At 40.7% G+C, this 13,692-nt stretch overlaps 2 protein-coding genes and 3 non-coding genes across 10 annotated transcripts in view; 1 reads left to right on the top strand and 4 right to left on the bottom strand.

The window, feature by feature from the left end:
- Positions 1-13,692, bottom strand: part of shisal1b (shisa like 1b) — a 142,965-nt gene that overhangs the window by 126,177 nt on the left and 3,096 nt on the right. The window lies entirely within an intron of this gene.
- Positions 651-3,276, top strand: LOC115586573 (zinc finger protein 862-like). The gene is made up of 7 exons (XM_030425720.1): positions 651-959; positions 1,149-1,349; positions 1,464-1,585; positions 1,699-1,865; positions 1,987-2,195; positions 2,293-2,868; positions 2,935-3,276. The coding sequence occupies exons 1-7, from the start codon at positions 807-809 to the stop codon at positions 3,274-3,276; spliced, it is 1,770 nt and encodes a 589-aa protein (XP_030281580.1). The 5' UTR covers positions 651-806.
- On the bottom strand, positions 11,537-11,677 carry LOC115587393 (U4 spliceosomal RNA). Its single transcript, XR_003985047.1, has one exon. It is a non-coding gene; the product is annotated as a U4 spliceosomal RNA (small nuclear RNA).
- LOC115587395 (U4 spliceosomal RNA) lies at positions 12,402-12,542 on the bottom strand. Its single transcript, XR_003985049.1, has one exon. It is a non-coding gene; the product is annotated as a U4 spliceosomal RNA (small nuclear RNA).
- Positions 13,279-13,419, bottom strand: LOC115587394 (U4 spliceosomal RNA). The gene has a single exon (XR_003985048.1). It is a non-coding gene; the product is annotated as a U4 spliceosomal RNA (small nuclear RNA).

The raw sequence follows: 13,692 nt of genomic DNA, 5'->3' as shown, positions 1-13,692 counted from the left end.
GTTTATATCGAGACGAAGCATGACAAAACGCAAGCGTGACAAGCCCGATGATCAGAGGACGATCTCTGCGTTTTTTGGTGCGTCTTTGGCGGTGACCAGCCCCCGTGTAGCCGAGGAGGAGCGGCCAGAAAAAAGCCTGCGAGGCGCTGCAGTCGACGGTCCGTCTGGGGAGCAGGGTGCTCCAGCGCCGAGCGACACGGAGGCAGAGACCGGCACACAACCAGCTAGCAACAATGCTGCAGCCCCCGTGACAGTGAAGAGGGAAGCGTTCATGAAGAAAATGGCGAAAAGACAAAAGAACTTTTTGAGGTACAGAGACAAACTTACATTCTTTGAAATTTTTGTACTAGACTAGAAAGGACATCAAATTAGCCACTACCAGGCTTGCATGTTTTTTCAGGGGAGTAAAGCTAAACCTTTTGTTTTTCAATTTTTTTAAATAATACTGAGGGGTGTCAAAATCTGAACCACAAGGACAAGGTGACAATTTCCATTTTTGAAGTAAATGCCCCTAGCTTAATGATATTGTTACTTGGGAATTCAAACTTTTCCAATTAAAATTATGCAGGGATGATGTGTGAAAAAGTCTGGACTTTCACTAATCAACAATTCAGCATAGAGTCAGGCCAGAAACAGTACTAAAATATTTTTATTTTTCTGTTGGAACTTCAAAACACAAGACTGGATGGGACCCCAAGTGGACTAAGTACAAGTGGTTGGTGCCTGTTCAAGATGAAGATGGCAACATCATCGGGTTGCTGTGTTCCATTTGTCGGCGCCACAACCAAGCGCAGTGGAACGGCCAGATGTATTGGGCGAAGGATCCAGTGGCATGCCTGAGGACTGACACCATCACCAGGCATGCCCCTTCGTTCCAACACAAACAGGCTGTATGGAAAGAAAATGTCCGCCTGTTTTCGGAGAGAAATGGGGGCATTGCCCAGGCATTTCAATGTGAGGTAAGAATACAACATTTTTATGACTATAATCAATATGATCCTATAATTTATTATAACATGCGCAACAGCAGCAGTACTTTCTTCGTGCGCAGTACCATGTCCTTGTCTGTACTAGACTGACTGACTATATGTACAACAGGTGTCTAGCTTGCTGATCATCTCCTGTTCTTGTCTCCTGTGTTTCTAAAGGTTTCCCTCCAAAGAGAAGCTCTCACCAAGGCGATGAAGACGCTGTACTTCCTGGCTAAGGAAGAGATGGCGCACACGACCAAGTTTTCATCGCTCGTGGACTTCGCTAGAGACCACCTGGGATGTGATGTCTTTTCACATCTATCCCAGGGTGAAAATGCGACGTACACGAGTGAGCGCATCCTACAGGAGCTCCTACAGGTGTGGAACTGATCTTTGAAGTTTTTACATACCTTTGAGTGGATTTTAAAACTATCTTGCTTTTTGATCAACATTAACACAATGTACTTCCTCACCACAAACAAACTTAAACAGGTGATGGCAGACCAGCTACAGGCGGAACACAGCAGGTTACTTGCAGGCTCCACCTACTTCGGTCTGCAGGTGGACGAGACGACAGACATTACAACAACGAAAGAATTGGTGCTGCTCACACGGTAAGTCTTAGGTTTTTATGTTGACTAACATTCAGTAAACGATGTAAGCCTACCAATGTAGATTGAAACTAGCTGCCAAAAATGTTTGCTTTATTGTGATGCTTTTTTTCCAGGTTGATCACAGGAGGGGAAGTCATCAACCGTTTTGCTGGGATGGTGGAGGTGGATGACGGCAAAGCCAACACCATCAGTTCTGCCATCCTGGCCTGGATACAGAAGAAGGGCCTGGATGTGCAAAAACTGATGGGGCTTGGCAGTGATGGCGCGCCTGTGATGACAGGTGGGTAGCAGTTAATTTCAAATGAGTGAGTTATTGTAAAGTATTCATTGTATATAAAGTTGTCATTTAATTTCTCATGGCACATGAAAAGTACTCACAATTTACCTTCAATGTCTTCCAGGAAAGAGGAATGGAGTGGCAACACTTCTCAAGGGCCAGAGCAAGCATCTAGTTGCCATCCATTGCATTGCGCATAGGCTGGCACTAGCAGCTGGCCAGGCTGGAGAAGCTGTTGCTTACTTCCGAAACAAGTTCAAGCAAAATCTCGGGGAGCTGTTTCGGTTCTATGACAACTCAGCATGTAGGATGTCCCGCCTACACCAGATCCAGGTAGTCTGTACAAACCAAGTCCTACTAATGACATTAACTTACTAACTTGAAAAATGAAGTTGCATTAAACACTGACTGAATTGTTTTACAACTTCAGGACATGCTGGACATCATCAGAACAACGATGAAGAACGCTGTGGATACCAGATGGCTCAGCCACGACGAGGCATGCAAGGCTCTTCATAAGAGCCTGCCCGTCGTGCTGCTTAGCCTGGACCACGAGGCCAAGGACAACGTGACAGCATTTGGACTCCTGGCGTGGCTGAAGGACTATCGGACTCTGGCCACCCTCTATCTCCTTTGTGACCTGCTGCCACATTTGTCTGCACTTTCGCGGTGTTTCCAGCATGCAAAGATTAATTTACTGCAGATACACAGCAATGTGCAGACAACTGTGGCCCTGGTGAGGACGATGAGGGAGGGCATGAACGGTAGTAGGCTCTCAAAGCTGGAGCAGGATCTGTTAGCAGGTGGCCGTCTGGCGGAGTTCTCCATCTCCATGTCCCCTGAGCTGAAGCTCAAGTGGCAGAAGGAGGTGAGGGAACCCTTCATCGACCGCCTGCTGCAGAACCTGCAGGACCGTTTTGACTCCACCCAGCTGCTGTCCAGCTTTGCTATCCTGGACTCATCCCTGATGCCACAGCCCATGCCCGAGGACTATGGCTCTGCCGAGGTTGAGTGCATTGTGGCACATTATGGTGGCGATGTCGGGGGGATTGTTGAACCTGATGCTGTCTAGGATGAGTGGTACAGTCTGCGTGAGTACATCAGGCAGAATAACGGCTTGTCTCAGGAGCAGCTGGTGAAACTCCTCCTGACAGAAGACACCATGGCAGAGCTGTATCCCAGCATGAGACTGCTGGCATCGGTGCTGATGGTCATCCCAGTCAGCACTGCTGACAGCGAAGGGGCCTTCAGCACGCTGAAGAGGGTCAAGGCCAGACTGCGCAGCAGGATGACCAATAAGACTCTGAATGCACTACTGACCATCAGCATAGATGGTCCAAGTGTCAATGATTTTGATTTTGACAGGGCAGTTTCAGCCTGGGGGGCAATGAGGAACAGAAGGATTTCTGTGTAGGAAACATGTTTCATTTGCTAATTGTTTCTAAACTGTACATTTCATTTTCAGCACTTTTATTTTTCATTTTCGTTATACCTCTCATGTACACAATTGGTAAGCAGTCACAAGTTCATGTCATACTACTTTCATTTTGTATGATGATGTAGACTGTATAATGTTGACTGTATATAGTAAATAACATTCTATTCTATCATAAGAAGAAGTTGGTGTTATACATTTTCTTCGATGAACATGACGGGGGGGGGGGGGGGGATAGTATACCTGAATAGTATACTGAAAGATAATAAAATCCTTGTTTGAAATTCAGTTCAGTATAGTCTGTCATTTTTGTATAATGGTTACTATTCTGTAGTGTCTTGTCACATGTCAATATCTCAATATGGCCACCTAGAAGCATGTGGAAACCCCTCCAACCGCCCATCAATTGAATGTGTGAAAAAATTATGTTTTGAATCATGGAGAAAAGGTTTTATAGTCACCAAAATGCTACAGTAATGTTTCCAGTGTCACAGAAGTGAGTAAAAGCATTTGGCACAATTTGGCCATTCGGAGACGTTTTGGAAAGGTTCGTGGACGTCAGTGACACCACAAACTAAAAACTCCATAACTCCCATAAGGTTAGGCCTAGAAGTCTAAAATTTCATCCAGGTGTAGTTGACAAGATGTAGAATGTATGTGATATATGCACTTTCGTTCAGAAGAAGGCAATTTGTTCCCTTGGAATATGGCAGCTTTTTTGTTAAGTTATCCTATCCATATTCCAGACTGTATAAGTTTCCATTTTTCATTAAATAAATTTGATGGAAGTACATATCTTGTTTACTTGAAGATTACTTACATTAAATCCAGGGCTTGACTGTTTTCAGTGTTTTCCACCAATAGAGGGGGCTCTCTTGCAAGTGGAGCTTTCCATGGTCAAAGTTAGGTAGGTCAAAGTGCAAATGTTTACATAGTCATAAAATAAACTATTTTGTGGCTTTGAAAAATACAAGTCAAATGTTCAAAAAACCTCTTTATCTACTTAATGAGTGTAGTTTTAGATTTATTAACAAATGTAGCCACAGATGAAGAAAAAATCAATCTTGTATGGAAAAAAGCATAAAAATCGCAATAATCGAAGAATCGTGGCACCAATAATCGAATCGAATCGACAATTGTTATAATCGAAGAATTGAAGCTCCCATAATCAAAATCGAATCGAATCGTGAGGTACCCTTGTTGGAACACCCCTAATTATCAGCCAATCAGAAGTGAAATGGGGCGGGTCTTGGAAATATGTGCTGAATTGATACCCGTGCAGAGATGTCATGTAGGGGATTAGGATGGAGAGTAAATTCATGAAGCCTGGGGAGGATGCCCACCAAATTGATAACGGATTAACAAATAAATAGCGCTGGGCGTGGATAGAAGAAATAGGTAAAGACGGTAAGACTTTTGGTAGCTTGTGCAAGAAGTTAAGAGCAGCAGGCGCTTGCCCCTGCGCTTTGTGCTTGAGAAAGCTAATCTACGCAGCTAGCAGTAAAAAAGTGCTGCCACGTCACAAATCAGACCCCACTCATAGAGCAGCTGTTTGCACTCTCCAACACACAACAAGATTACCGGGAGCAACAACCACAGCTGACGTACCGGCATCAATGGCTGACCGCGTGTGTGAAAATACGACTTGAAAATACGCGTGTGCATGTTCATCACAGAACAAAATTGCTCTGACAAAACTGTCAATTGAGTAAAAACTTTACACAGGAAAGTAATTATAGCAATGCCTCAGTACTTATGCTGGAATTGAAAGATGTCCATGTCTTCCAGTAAGATTTAAAAATATTGATAATTTTAGATATTTTAATAATAAATGTTTAATAATCCCTACTACATCATTGATTCACGCCCCGCCAGACAACAGAACAATTGTAAAATATGATTGCAGCTCCTAATACGTCAAACAGCAGTCAACAGCTGTGCTGTGAGATCCTCAATATTGACATTTAAAATAAGTGATAACAGAAGGTTGTGAGCAACGAAAGGTTAGTACAGCAACAAAGCATCTGTTACATGATCTAAATGAGCCATGTATTCATGTGTAAATATGCTTCTAACACATGCAGTAAATGAGCAAAACAACTGTTAACTATACTATTACTGTGGCTGTTGAAGAACAGACACTCTGCTTCTGAAACATTGATACATTGATGCCTTGAAATCATATGCTGAGCTGTACTTAAATTTACTTAAATTTTACTTAAATTTAAGTATAATACACACGTTATTTAATCCAGTATGAATGCGCCACACAAAACACTAATGTAGAGGGGTCACCTCTGGTAATATCAATACCATACAAATAGGGCTTTCTGTGTACAATATTGATCATTATGACTAGTGCAGTGCCCGTAAGAAAAATGTATTCCTATAGAAAAGTGGGAGGTTAAGTAGCTTTTTCATGGATGGCCAAATGAGGCTGTGTTTGAAGGTGGGACGTCAGGGATATTTAGGTTTGTTGTGAAATCTGATATTCCAGGGTATAATTGGCTGTCTGACTATTTCTTATTTTGCCATTATATTTCACCTTAAAAACTATTTACTTGGTGTCATTATTTTCAGCACCTAAAATCACAAAAAAAGTAAAATCCGAGTAGAAAAAGTTAGATTTTTTTACTGTGAAAACCACAAATATGTTTAACAAACCATTTTTTATTACTTATAATGCAAATATAAATTGTTGTTTGCTAAATATGTGCATACATTTTAAAAATTTACAAAGTTATATGTAACTATTTACATTTAAATGCAGGCAATGCTCAGGTCTGCCTGAGCTCCTTCCAGCTGAATGAAGAGCTGCACTGCCTGCTCCACATTCAGCAGTTTCCTAATTGCTTTGACTCATTAAACCACTACACACTAAACACACTACACCAAACACTACATAACACACTAACTATACACTCCAAACACGCCAAATGTCACAAATCTCTCAACTCTCACCGTGTCGGTGGGCTAGCGGCTAGCAGCTAGCTACACACGAACATCCACAGATTCTGATTCCACTTTGTTGTCCGCGCGTCTCCAGATCTCCTCAGACCCGAACAGACTCGGTCCGGACTCATTTAGTCTCATTAATCCACAGCAGTCAGTTTAGATGCACAGAACAGAGCGGGACCGAACCGCCGGAAAAATCCCAGTCCAGCTCGCGCCACTGCAGGTATAAATCCGCTTGTTTTTTTAAGGTATGTCGTGGGTTTGAGCTCTGCAGTGATTGGCTCTGGTGCGCACGTGGCCACGGTGTGCAGTGACTGGGTCTGGTGCGCACGTGACTGTGGTGGCTACGGTGGACAATGCTCGGCGGAATTTGTAAAGCATTTATGAAATAATTTATTCAAGGTATCATAGTAGTCCAAAAAAATGCGACATTGCACACCCTTGAACCACGCAGCAGCCATGTTGAAAGTCTCAGGTCAGTGTGATCCTGATCCGCAGAGATATTTGAGGCACAGAAACACACACACACATACACACACACACACACACACACACACACACACACACAGACAGAGATTCCTTGCTTTTATAGAGAGATGGTGGAATAAGACAGTGTTGAACAATTCTCAAGAAAGCTAGCAGCTAAAGTGATTAAGACAAGAGACAACCAGAAAGACAACAAACTGCTGTACCAGATCTGGCTGTAATGTTGTTGGCAGTGTAATCACAGACTACATCCTCAGTGACGCAAGAAAAGTGTTATTGCATTTTAAGGCCATTCATCATCAGTTATGCTGATACTGCTGGTAAATAAGGCTGACTGATAAATAATTGATCATTACTTGCATTTTTTTTCACCAAATTTCACTTCTGAGCAACATTTTCATTTTTCTTCTATTTCTGTGATCGTCTAATATGGCTAATTCTCACACTTTTACAAATTGTCATGGTGGATTATTAGGCTAAGCTTTCAATTTGCAATGATCACACCTCAGGTTATCCCGATAGACTGTAATACAGCATAACACTGAGCATGACTTTAAAAATATAAATACTGTTCAGCTGTTTCATCTGCACGGAACTGCGAAGCATTGCACATGAAACTGTAAAAGATTATGATTGTTACAGTTTATGGCTCTTTTATTCCTAAACATCAAGGACTAGCCTATATTTTGACAGCCCCTACGACTAAAGAGAAGGGTAAAATGAGCATAAGACAAGCGAAAATTAAGAGAAGTGGAGACCTATCACTTCTGCTTGAAGGGTTTTCAGAGTAATTGAAGCTGAAACACAATCACGATGCAGCGGGGTGTCAGGGTGTCACATGAGGCAGCTAATTGGGGGCAACCCCTTGTACACCACGCAGTGATTAACCAGGAGATGGCATTAGAGGATTGGAGCAAGTTTAATTGGGTGTGTTGAATAACTTGATAACTTTTTAGGTTCCTGTTCATTCGTGTGATCTCTTCATTTCTGGTTATCCTCCAAGAATAATGGGCTAATTCTTCTGATCAGCTCTGAGGAAAGAGGTAAAGTACTCACATAAAGGTGATGCAACAAAGATGTCCATAATTGGCCGCAAATCAAAGCATCTCTTTCAGATTTGCACCTGCTTTTTTTAATAGAATACGCTGTGATGTCTCCGTCTTTGAAGAGAAGCCTGGTTTTCCATTTGGAACATCGAGTTGTAACTGGATTTGTGACAAACAGAATCAAAACAAAAGACCTGCTGTGAAGCAGATTGCAAATTAGCTTGTAGAACAAAAGATCTGACGAAAATGATTAAAACTAGTTGTTGTTTAGTCTGATCTTGAAAAATGTCTTCATTTGTTACAGAGTATAGGCTAATTACGGTTATTCATATCGTGCTAGTTGGGGGGGGGGGAGCATGGAAGCAGGGCAGCTAATTGCATGGTGATGTACAAAAGTAGTGTTTTAGAGAGCTTTGTCAGCTCTACCAGTAACATCTTATCTTCAACCACAGTGTCTTTCCCTGGTGTATAGTTTGCCTTAATATATTCTACAGCTTGTACAGAGTATGAGGGGAAATCACTTTCTATGACGTGAGAGTGTCTTCCTCCATAACTGTCAAATGTGGAGAGTAAAATCAATTCACAGGAAAGGGAATATTCTCACACGTTTCCTGAAAGAACTAAAAGACAGATAGAAAGAGAAAGGGACAGGGAGAGACAGAGACAGAGAGAGAGAGAGAGAGAGAGAGAGAGAGAGAGAGAGAGACGAAGAGGATACACTGGTTTCCATAGCAATTGTCGGCACTGTCACATGGTTACCTAGGAACTAGTCCTGTGATGCTGTGCAATTTATTTGTTTATGTTTGGCAAACGTCCAGCTGTCGCTACCATAGAACAAAGCCATATCTTGCCATGCTATTTCTGAAAGATAAAGAACTCTCTAGGAGCAATGTAAAACTCCTGCTTATCTAACATAATGTCTCTACGTACCATAACTACAACTTAAAATGTAGAAAACACTGGGTCATATGTAGGTCAAGAGGACTGCACACAGGCAGCATCAACCCTGATACCCCATTTGGTGCGGTCTGATCAATGCTCAGTGGATGTTAATGCAAGTGCATCGTCGGTCACACTGAATGAAGATTAAATGCAAAAGCCGTCTCAAATAATTTATGTAAATATAAATCACTCTTCAAAGCGTAGTGTCACCTTTGATAAAGACTACCAAATGCTCTGTTTGTCTGAAAGCATGATCCATTTGCTGCAATTTGATTACCAGGGATGGGGAAGATACATTACAAGCAGCTGGACAACAATAATCACATTAGCGAACTTAACTCAAAGAAATGATTGATCAGAACCAATGCAATATAACAAAATACAATTAAACTATTGGGTTGCTAATGAACACATGCATGCAGACAAGTTAAAAGAACTTACATGAAGTCCACTGCTGTTAGCTAGGATGGCACAATGCCTCACGTTACACTGACTTATAATGAAGATTGAAAGCAGTGAGTCCAATACAACCCAATGTGATTAAAGTGCCTTACTGAGTTGGAATACTTAAATAAGTTGTATTGCGATGCAATTTCAGAAAATACTCTATGAACTAGCCATAAACCAATTATCTTTCCGGCTGATAATCGCATCCAATATCCAGCATTTTTCCAATAACTGCTATTAATCATTCTTGTTGTCAGACTGCCAACAAAAAAAACATGTATTCAACATTGCAGTATTTTGGCTCTGATAGCTCTCTCAGGTAATAACACAGTATTAATAATCTGTATCTGCAAAATAACTGGAAACACAAGTCACATAAGTATAGTTGATTAAAAAGTACATTATTTCTCTCCAAATTGTAGTAAAGTGGACGTATGTAGCAACTGAAAATAGAAATACTCAAGTAAAGTATAACGTCAAAATCCAAATCCTAATTAAGAACAATATAAGAGAAAATTGGGGCGGCTGTAGCTCAGTGGGTAGAGCTGGTTGACTAGTGAGCTGAGCTGGCGACTCATCCAGGGTGTGCCTTCGCCCATAGAGAAACTGGGATTGGCTCCAGAAACCCTGTGACCCCTTGAAAAAGGGGGATAAAATGGGGTAACATTCCCCACAACCCTCACGGATAAGCGGAAGAAAATGAGATGAGATGAGATAAGAGTAAATTCAACTAAAGCCCGAAATATACTTGATTTCAGGGGCCGATTATTGATATAAGTAATTTAAAATTTGTAATTCAACATATTATGAAACTTTTGTGTCAAAGACAAGTAGCAGCGGCAGGTGATTTCACAGTTTAACAATAAACCTCGTTGTCTAAAATGACACCAGTACAATAAAATACTAGGCTACTTGCTGGGAACTTATTGACCATAAATTATCCTAAGCATTAGAATCTATTTAAAAAAAGACTTAATATCAGTATATTTGGACAACATATGCGCAAAAACTAGCATATCTGTGATAGACCATTATTTATATATCGGTCAGGCTTTATATTGTACTTAATTGCATTACATTAGTGGTTATTCTAAGTTTTCTCAGTAAGATTTTCCCTTTTACTTCAAATGTTTACGGTTCCAAATTTAAGTGATCAGTACAGGTATTCGCCCTGAAAACCATATCAGTCAATGCCTATCACAACTTACAATTAATAGCAAATAAAAAGTGTTCTCAACCCTAAAGAATACTCCTAGAGTTAGGTAAATTTTCTCTAATGCTAAATAATACAGACTTATACTAAATAAATATATCATTTCATTCACAATGTTTAAGGTTAGGTTCCAAACAATGCCACATGACAGTTAGAATCATTGAGAGAGTGAGAAAATGACGTGTGCTTATGTAATCGTGAGGGTGTAAGAGTGTTTACAGGGTGACAAGAGGTTTTGAGCTCATCTGCCTAATGAGTAGACTGACTAAATTACCCCTCCACCCCCGTGACTGTCTAAAAACCCACCCCTCTTCTAATCAGAGATCACTGCAATTACGCTTCTCTACGGGGTGGTAAAACATGACTGCACAAATGTTACTTTCACTTTAGAAAGAGAATCTCAATCACAGGACACCGTTTGAGCAGTAACTCTTTGATTACGCAGCAATCATCATCTGGTTGCAAAATCGGCACACTTTCAAGTAACAAACCCAAATTGTTTTTTTATCTTTAAAATATGGAAATCATTATCGTTTAGATAGCAAAAACAGTGACTTTTGTGTAAAGATTTTAACAAAGATGACTGTATGTTCTATTTCAGTTTGTTTTTGCTTCACCATTGCATATCCTGTTTAAGAGTGCCCTCTGCTGTTCTGTCAGGTATATTACACAATAACTAGAATACAGAGTATAATCAGATCCAAATACATTTTTATAGCCAAAATCTCAGAGTGCCTTAGTTGGCTTTTTAGTCCGTATAGGGATGACACCCACTGTCCTTAGACCCTTAAACTTGCCACAACCTGCAATTATTGAGACAGTAAATGCAAAGTTGAAGAGAAGTTAAGTATCACTCAACTACTTTCCTCAACTCAAAATGATTTAGGTATGTTGGGATATGCCATAAAGGTTAAATGAAAAGTGTAGCATTATTTCTGGAGACCAAAAACATTCACAAAACACAAAATAAAAATTCAGATATATCATAGAATACATCAAAAGAAACACTAACAATATCCCTAACTTATTACAATTCGAGCACACTACTAACACAGAACACTATAGAACAAGTGTTTCTAATGGTAGGAGACACCCGCCCAAAACAGTTCCTATAAGGTCTTTCAATAAATTCTTTTAACATGTTTGAGAGTCTCCTTAGAGACCGTCAAAAATTGCCGTCGCCGACTATATTTCAAGTCGTCTAGGCGGGGTATTGGGTAAAGTTTTCAACTAGCAATAATCGCGCCTCGGATAAACCTCATAGGCTACGATACTGCCACTGCGCAAAGCTACCTCAGGAGCAGAGACGACAGGGTAGTGACTCCAGCCCACATACGGCTCTGTCATGGTTTCAACAGTGGGCGTGGTTACGAGTGTACGGTTTTCGTTATAATTATGTAGAAATAGAAACAATGTTTACCCAGAGAGAGGGCATGGAGAATTTATTCATGCTTCTCCAATGTGTCTTAACAGCACACACATAGAAGACAGAATAAGACTATATAATGCATAAAACAGTCCGGAAGTGCAATAGTGTAACCGCACAGTCGTCTTTAAATCTTCTACAACATCTTTGTGTTGCAACTTTGTGGTCGGATCGTGCATTTACTTGTTATCAGTTCGAAAAAGTCAAGAAAAAGCAATCAAACATACAAACTCGCCCATAACGTTAAAGAAATACACAAGAATTTTAACAAGTTGTAAACGGAACTGACGTACCCCGCTGTTCGTCTTTGTTTTAGGCCCCCCGAACACAGTCAATCTACAAACAAGATTACGTTCCGACCACGCCACTTTTATTTCCAAGAAAATATTCATCGCATTTTTAACAGAGAAAAACGCGTAAAGATAGCCGCACAAACGGAAACTACAAATACAGTGGCCTTTTACACAGTCATGATGGAGTACTGAGGAGAGCTGGTGAAGTGCTGCAACGTACTCGATAATTAATAGGAAACAGTAATTCACTACACGGCATCGTCAGTAGGATGTATTCATATTCAACACAAGATGAGTCTCCTTAGAGACCGTCAAAAATTGCCGTCGCCAACTATATTTCAAGTCGTCTAGGCGGGGTATTGGGTAAAGTTTTCAACTAGCAATAATCGCGCCTCGGATAAACCTCATAGGCTACGATACTGCCACTGCGCAAAGCTAACTTTGAAACGGAGACGACAGGCTAGTGTCTCAGGGCCACACACGTCTTTATCATGGTTACAACAGTGGGTGTGGTTACTAGTATACAACTTTATAATATGTCGTTCTAATTATATAGAAATATAAATAATGTTATCCCAAGAGAGAGAGAACATGGAGATCGTATTCATGACTCTCAAGTGTGGGTAAAGAACACATAGAAGAGAGTATAAGACTATATTATGCATATAACAGTCCTGAAGTGCAATAGTGTAAGCACAGTCATTATTATATCTTCTATGATATCTTTGTGTTGCAACTGTGTGGTCGGATCTTGTATTTACTTGCTATCAGTTCGAAAAAGTCCCGAAAAAGCAATCCAACATAACGTTACAAACTCACTCATAACGGTACAGAAATACACAAGAATTGTAACAAGTTATAAGCGGAATTGACGTACGCCGCGGTACGTCTTTGGTTTAGGCCCCCCGAACACAGTCAATCGGCAAACACGATTACGTTCCGACCACGCCACTTTTATTTCCAAGAAAATATTCATCGCATTTTTAACAGAGAAAAACGCGTAAAGATAGCCGCACAAACGGAAACTACAAATACAATAGCCTTTTACACAGCCATGCTGAAGTACTGAGGAGAGCTGGTGAAGTGCTGCAACGTACCCGATAATTAATAAGAAATAGTAGTTCACCACACGGTATCGTCAGTGGGATGTATTCATATTCAACACAAGATGAGTCTCCTTAGAGACCGTCAAAAATTGCCGTCGCCGACTATATTTCAAGTCGTCTAGGCGGGGTATTGGGTAAAGTTTTCAACTAGCAATAATCGCGCCTCGGATAAACCTCATGGGCTACGATACTGCCACTGCGCAAAGCTAATTTTGAAACGGACACGACAGGGTAGTGTCTCAGGGCCACACACGTCTTTATCATGGTTACAACAGTGGGTGTGGTTACGTGTATACAACTTTATAATATATCGTTCTAATTATGTAGAAATATAAACAATGTTATCCCGAGAGAGAGAGAACATGGAGATCGTATTCATGACTCTCAAGTGTGGGTAAAGAACACATAGAAGAGAGTATAAGACTATAGTATGCATATAACAGTCCTGAAGTGTAATAGTGTAAGCACACAGTCATTATTA

The sequence above is a fragment of the Sparus aurata genome, chromosome 8, assembly GCF_900880675.1.
Source record: "Sparus aurata chromosome 8, fSpaAur1.1, whole genome shotgun sequence".
NCBI classification, from domain to species: Eukaryota; Metazoa; Chordata; class Actinopteri; order Spariformes; family Sparidae; genus Sparus; species Sparus aurata.
This window is presented reverse-complemented; position numbering and strand designations above follow the sequence as displayed.

Excerpts from the sequence above, each read along its gene's own strand:
- LOC115586573 (XM_030425720.1), top strand. The coding sequence starts at position 807 with ATGTATTGGGCGAAGGATCCAGTGGCATGCCTGAGGACTGACACCATC. Across the intron at positions 1,586-1,698 it reads GAATTGGTGCTGCTCACACG|GTTGATCACAGGAGGGGAAG; the intron begins GTAAGTCTTAGG and ends CTTTTTTTCCAG. Across the intron at positions 2,869-2,934 it reads AGGACTATGGCTCTGCCGAG|GATGAGTGGTACAGTCTGCG; the intron begins GTTGAGTGCATT and ends GATGCTGTCTAG.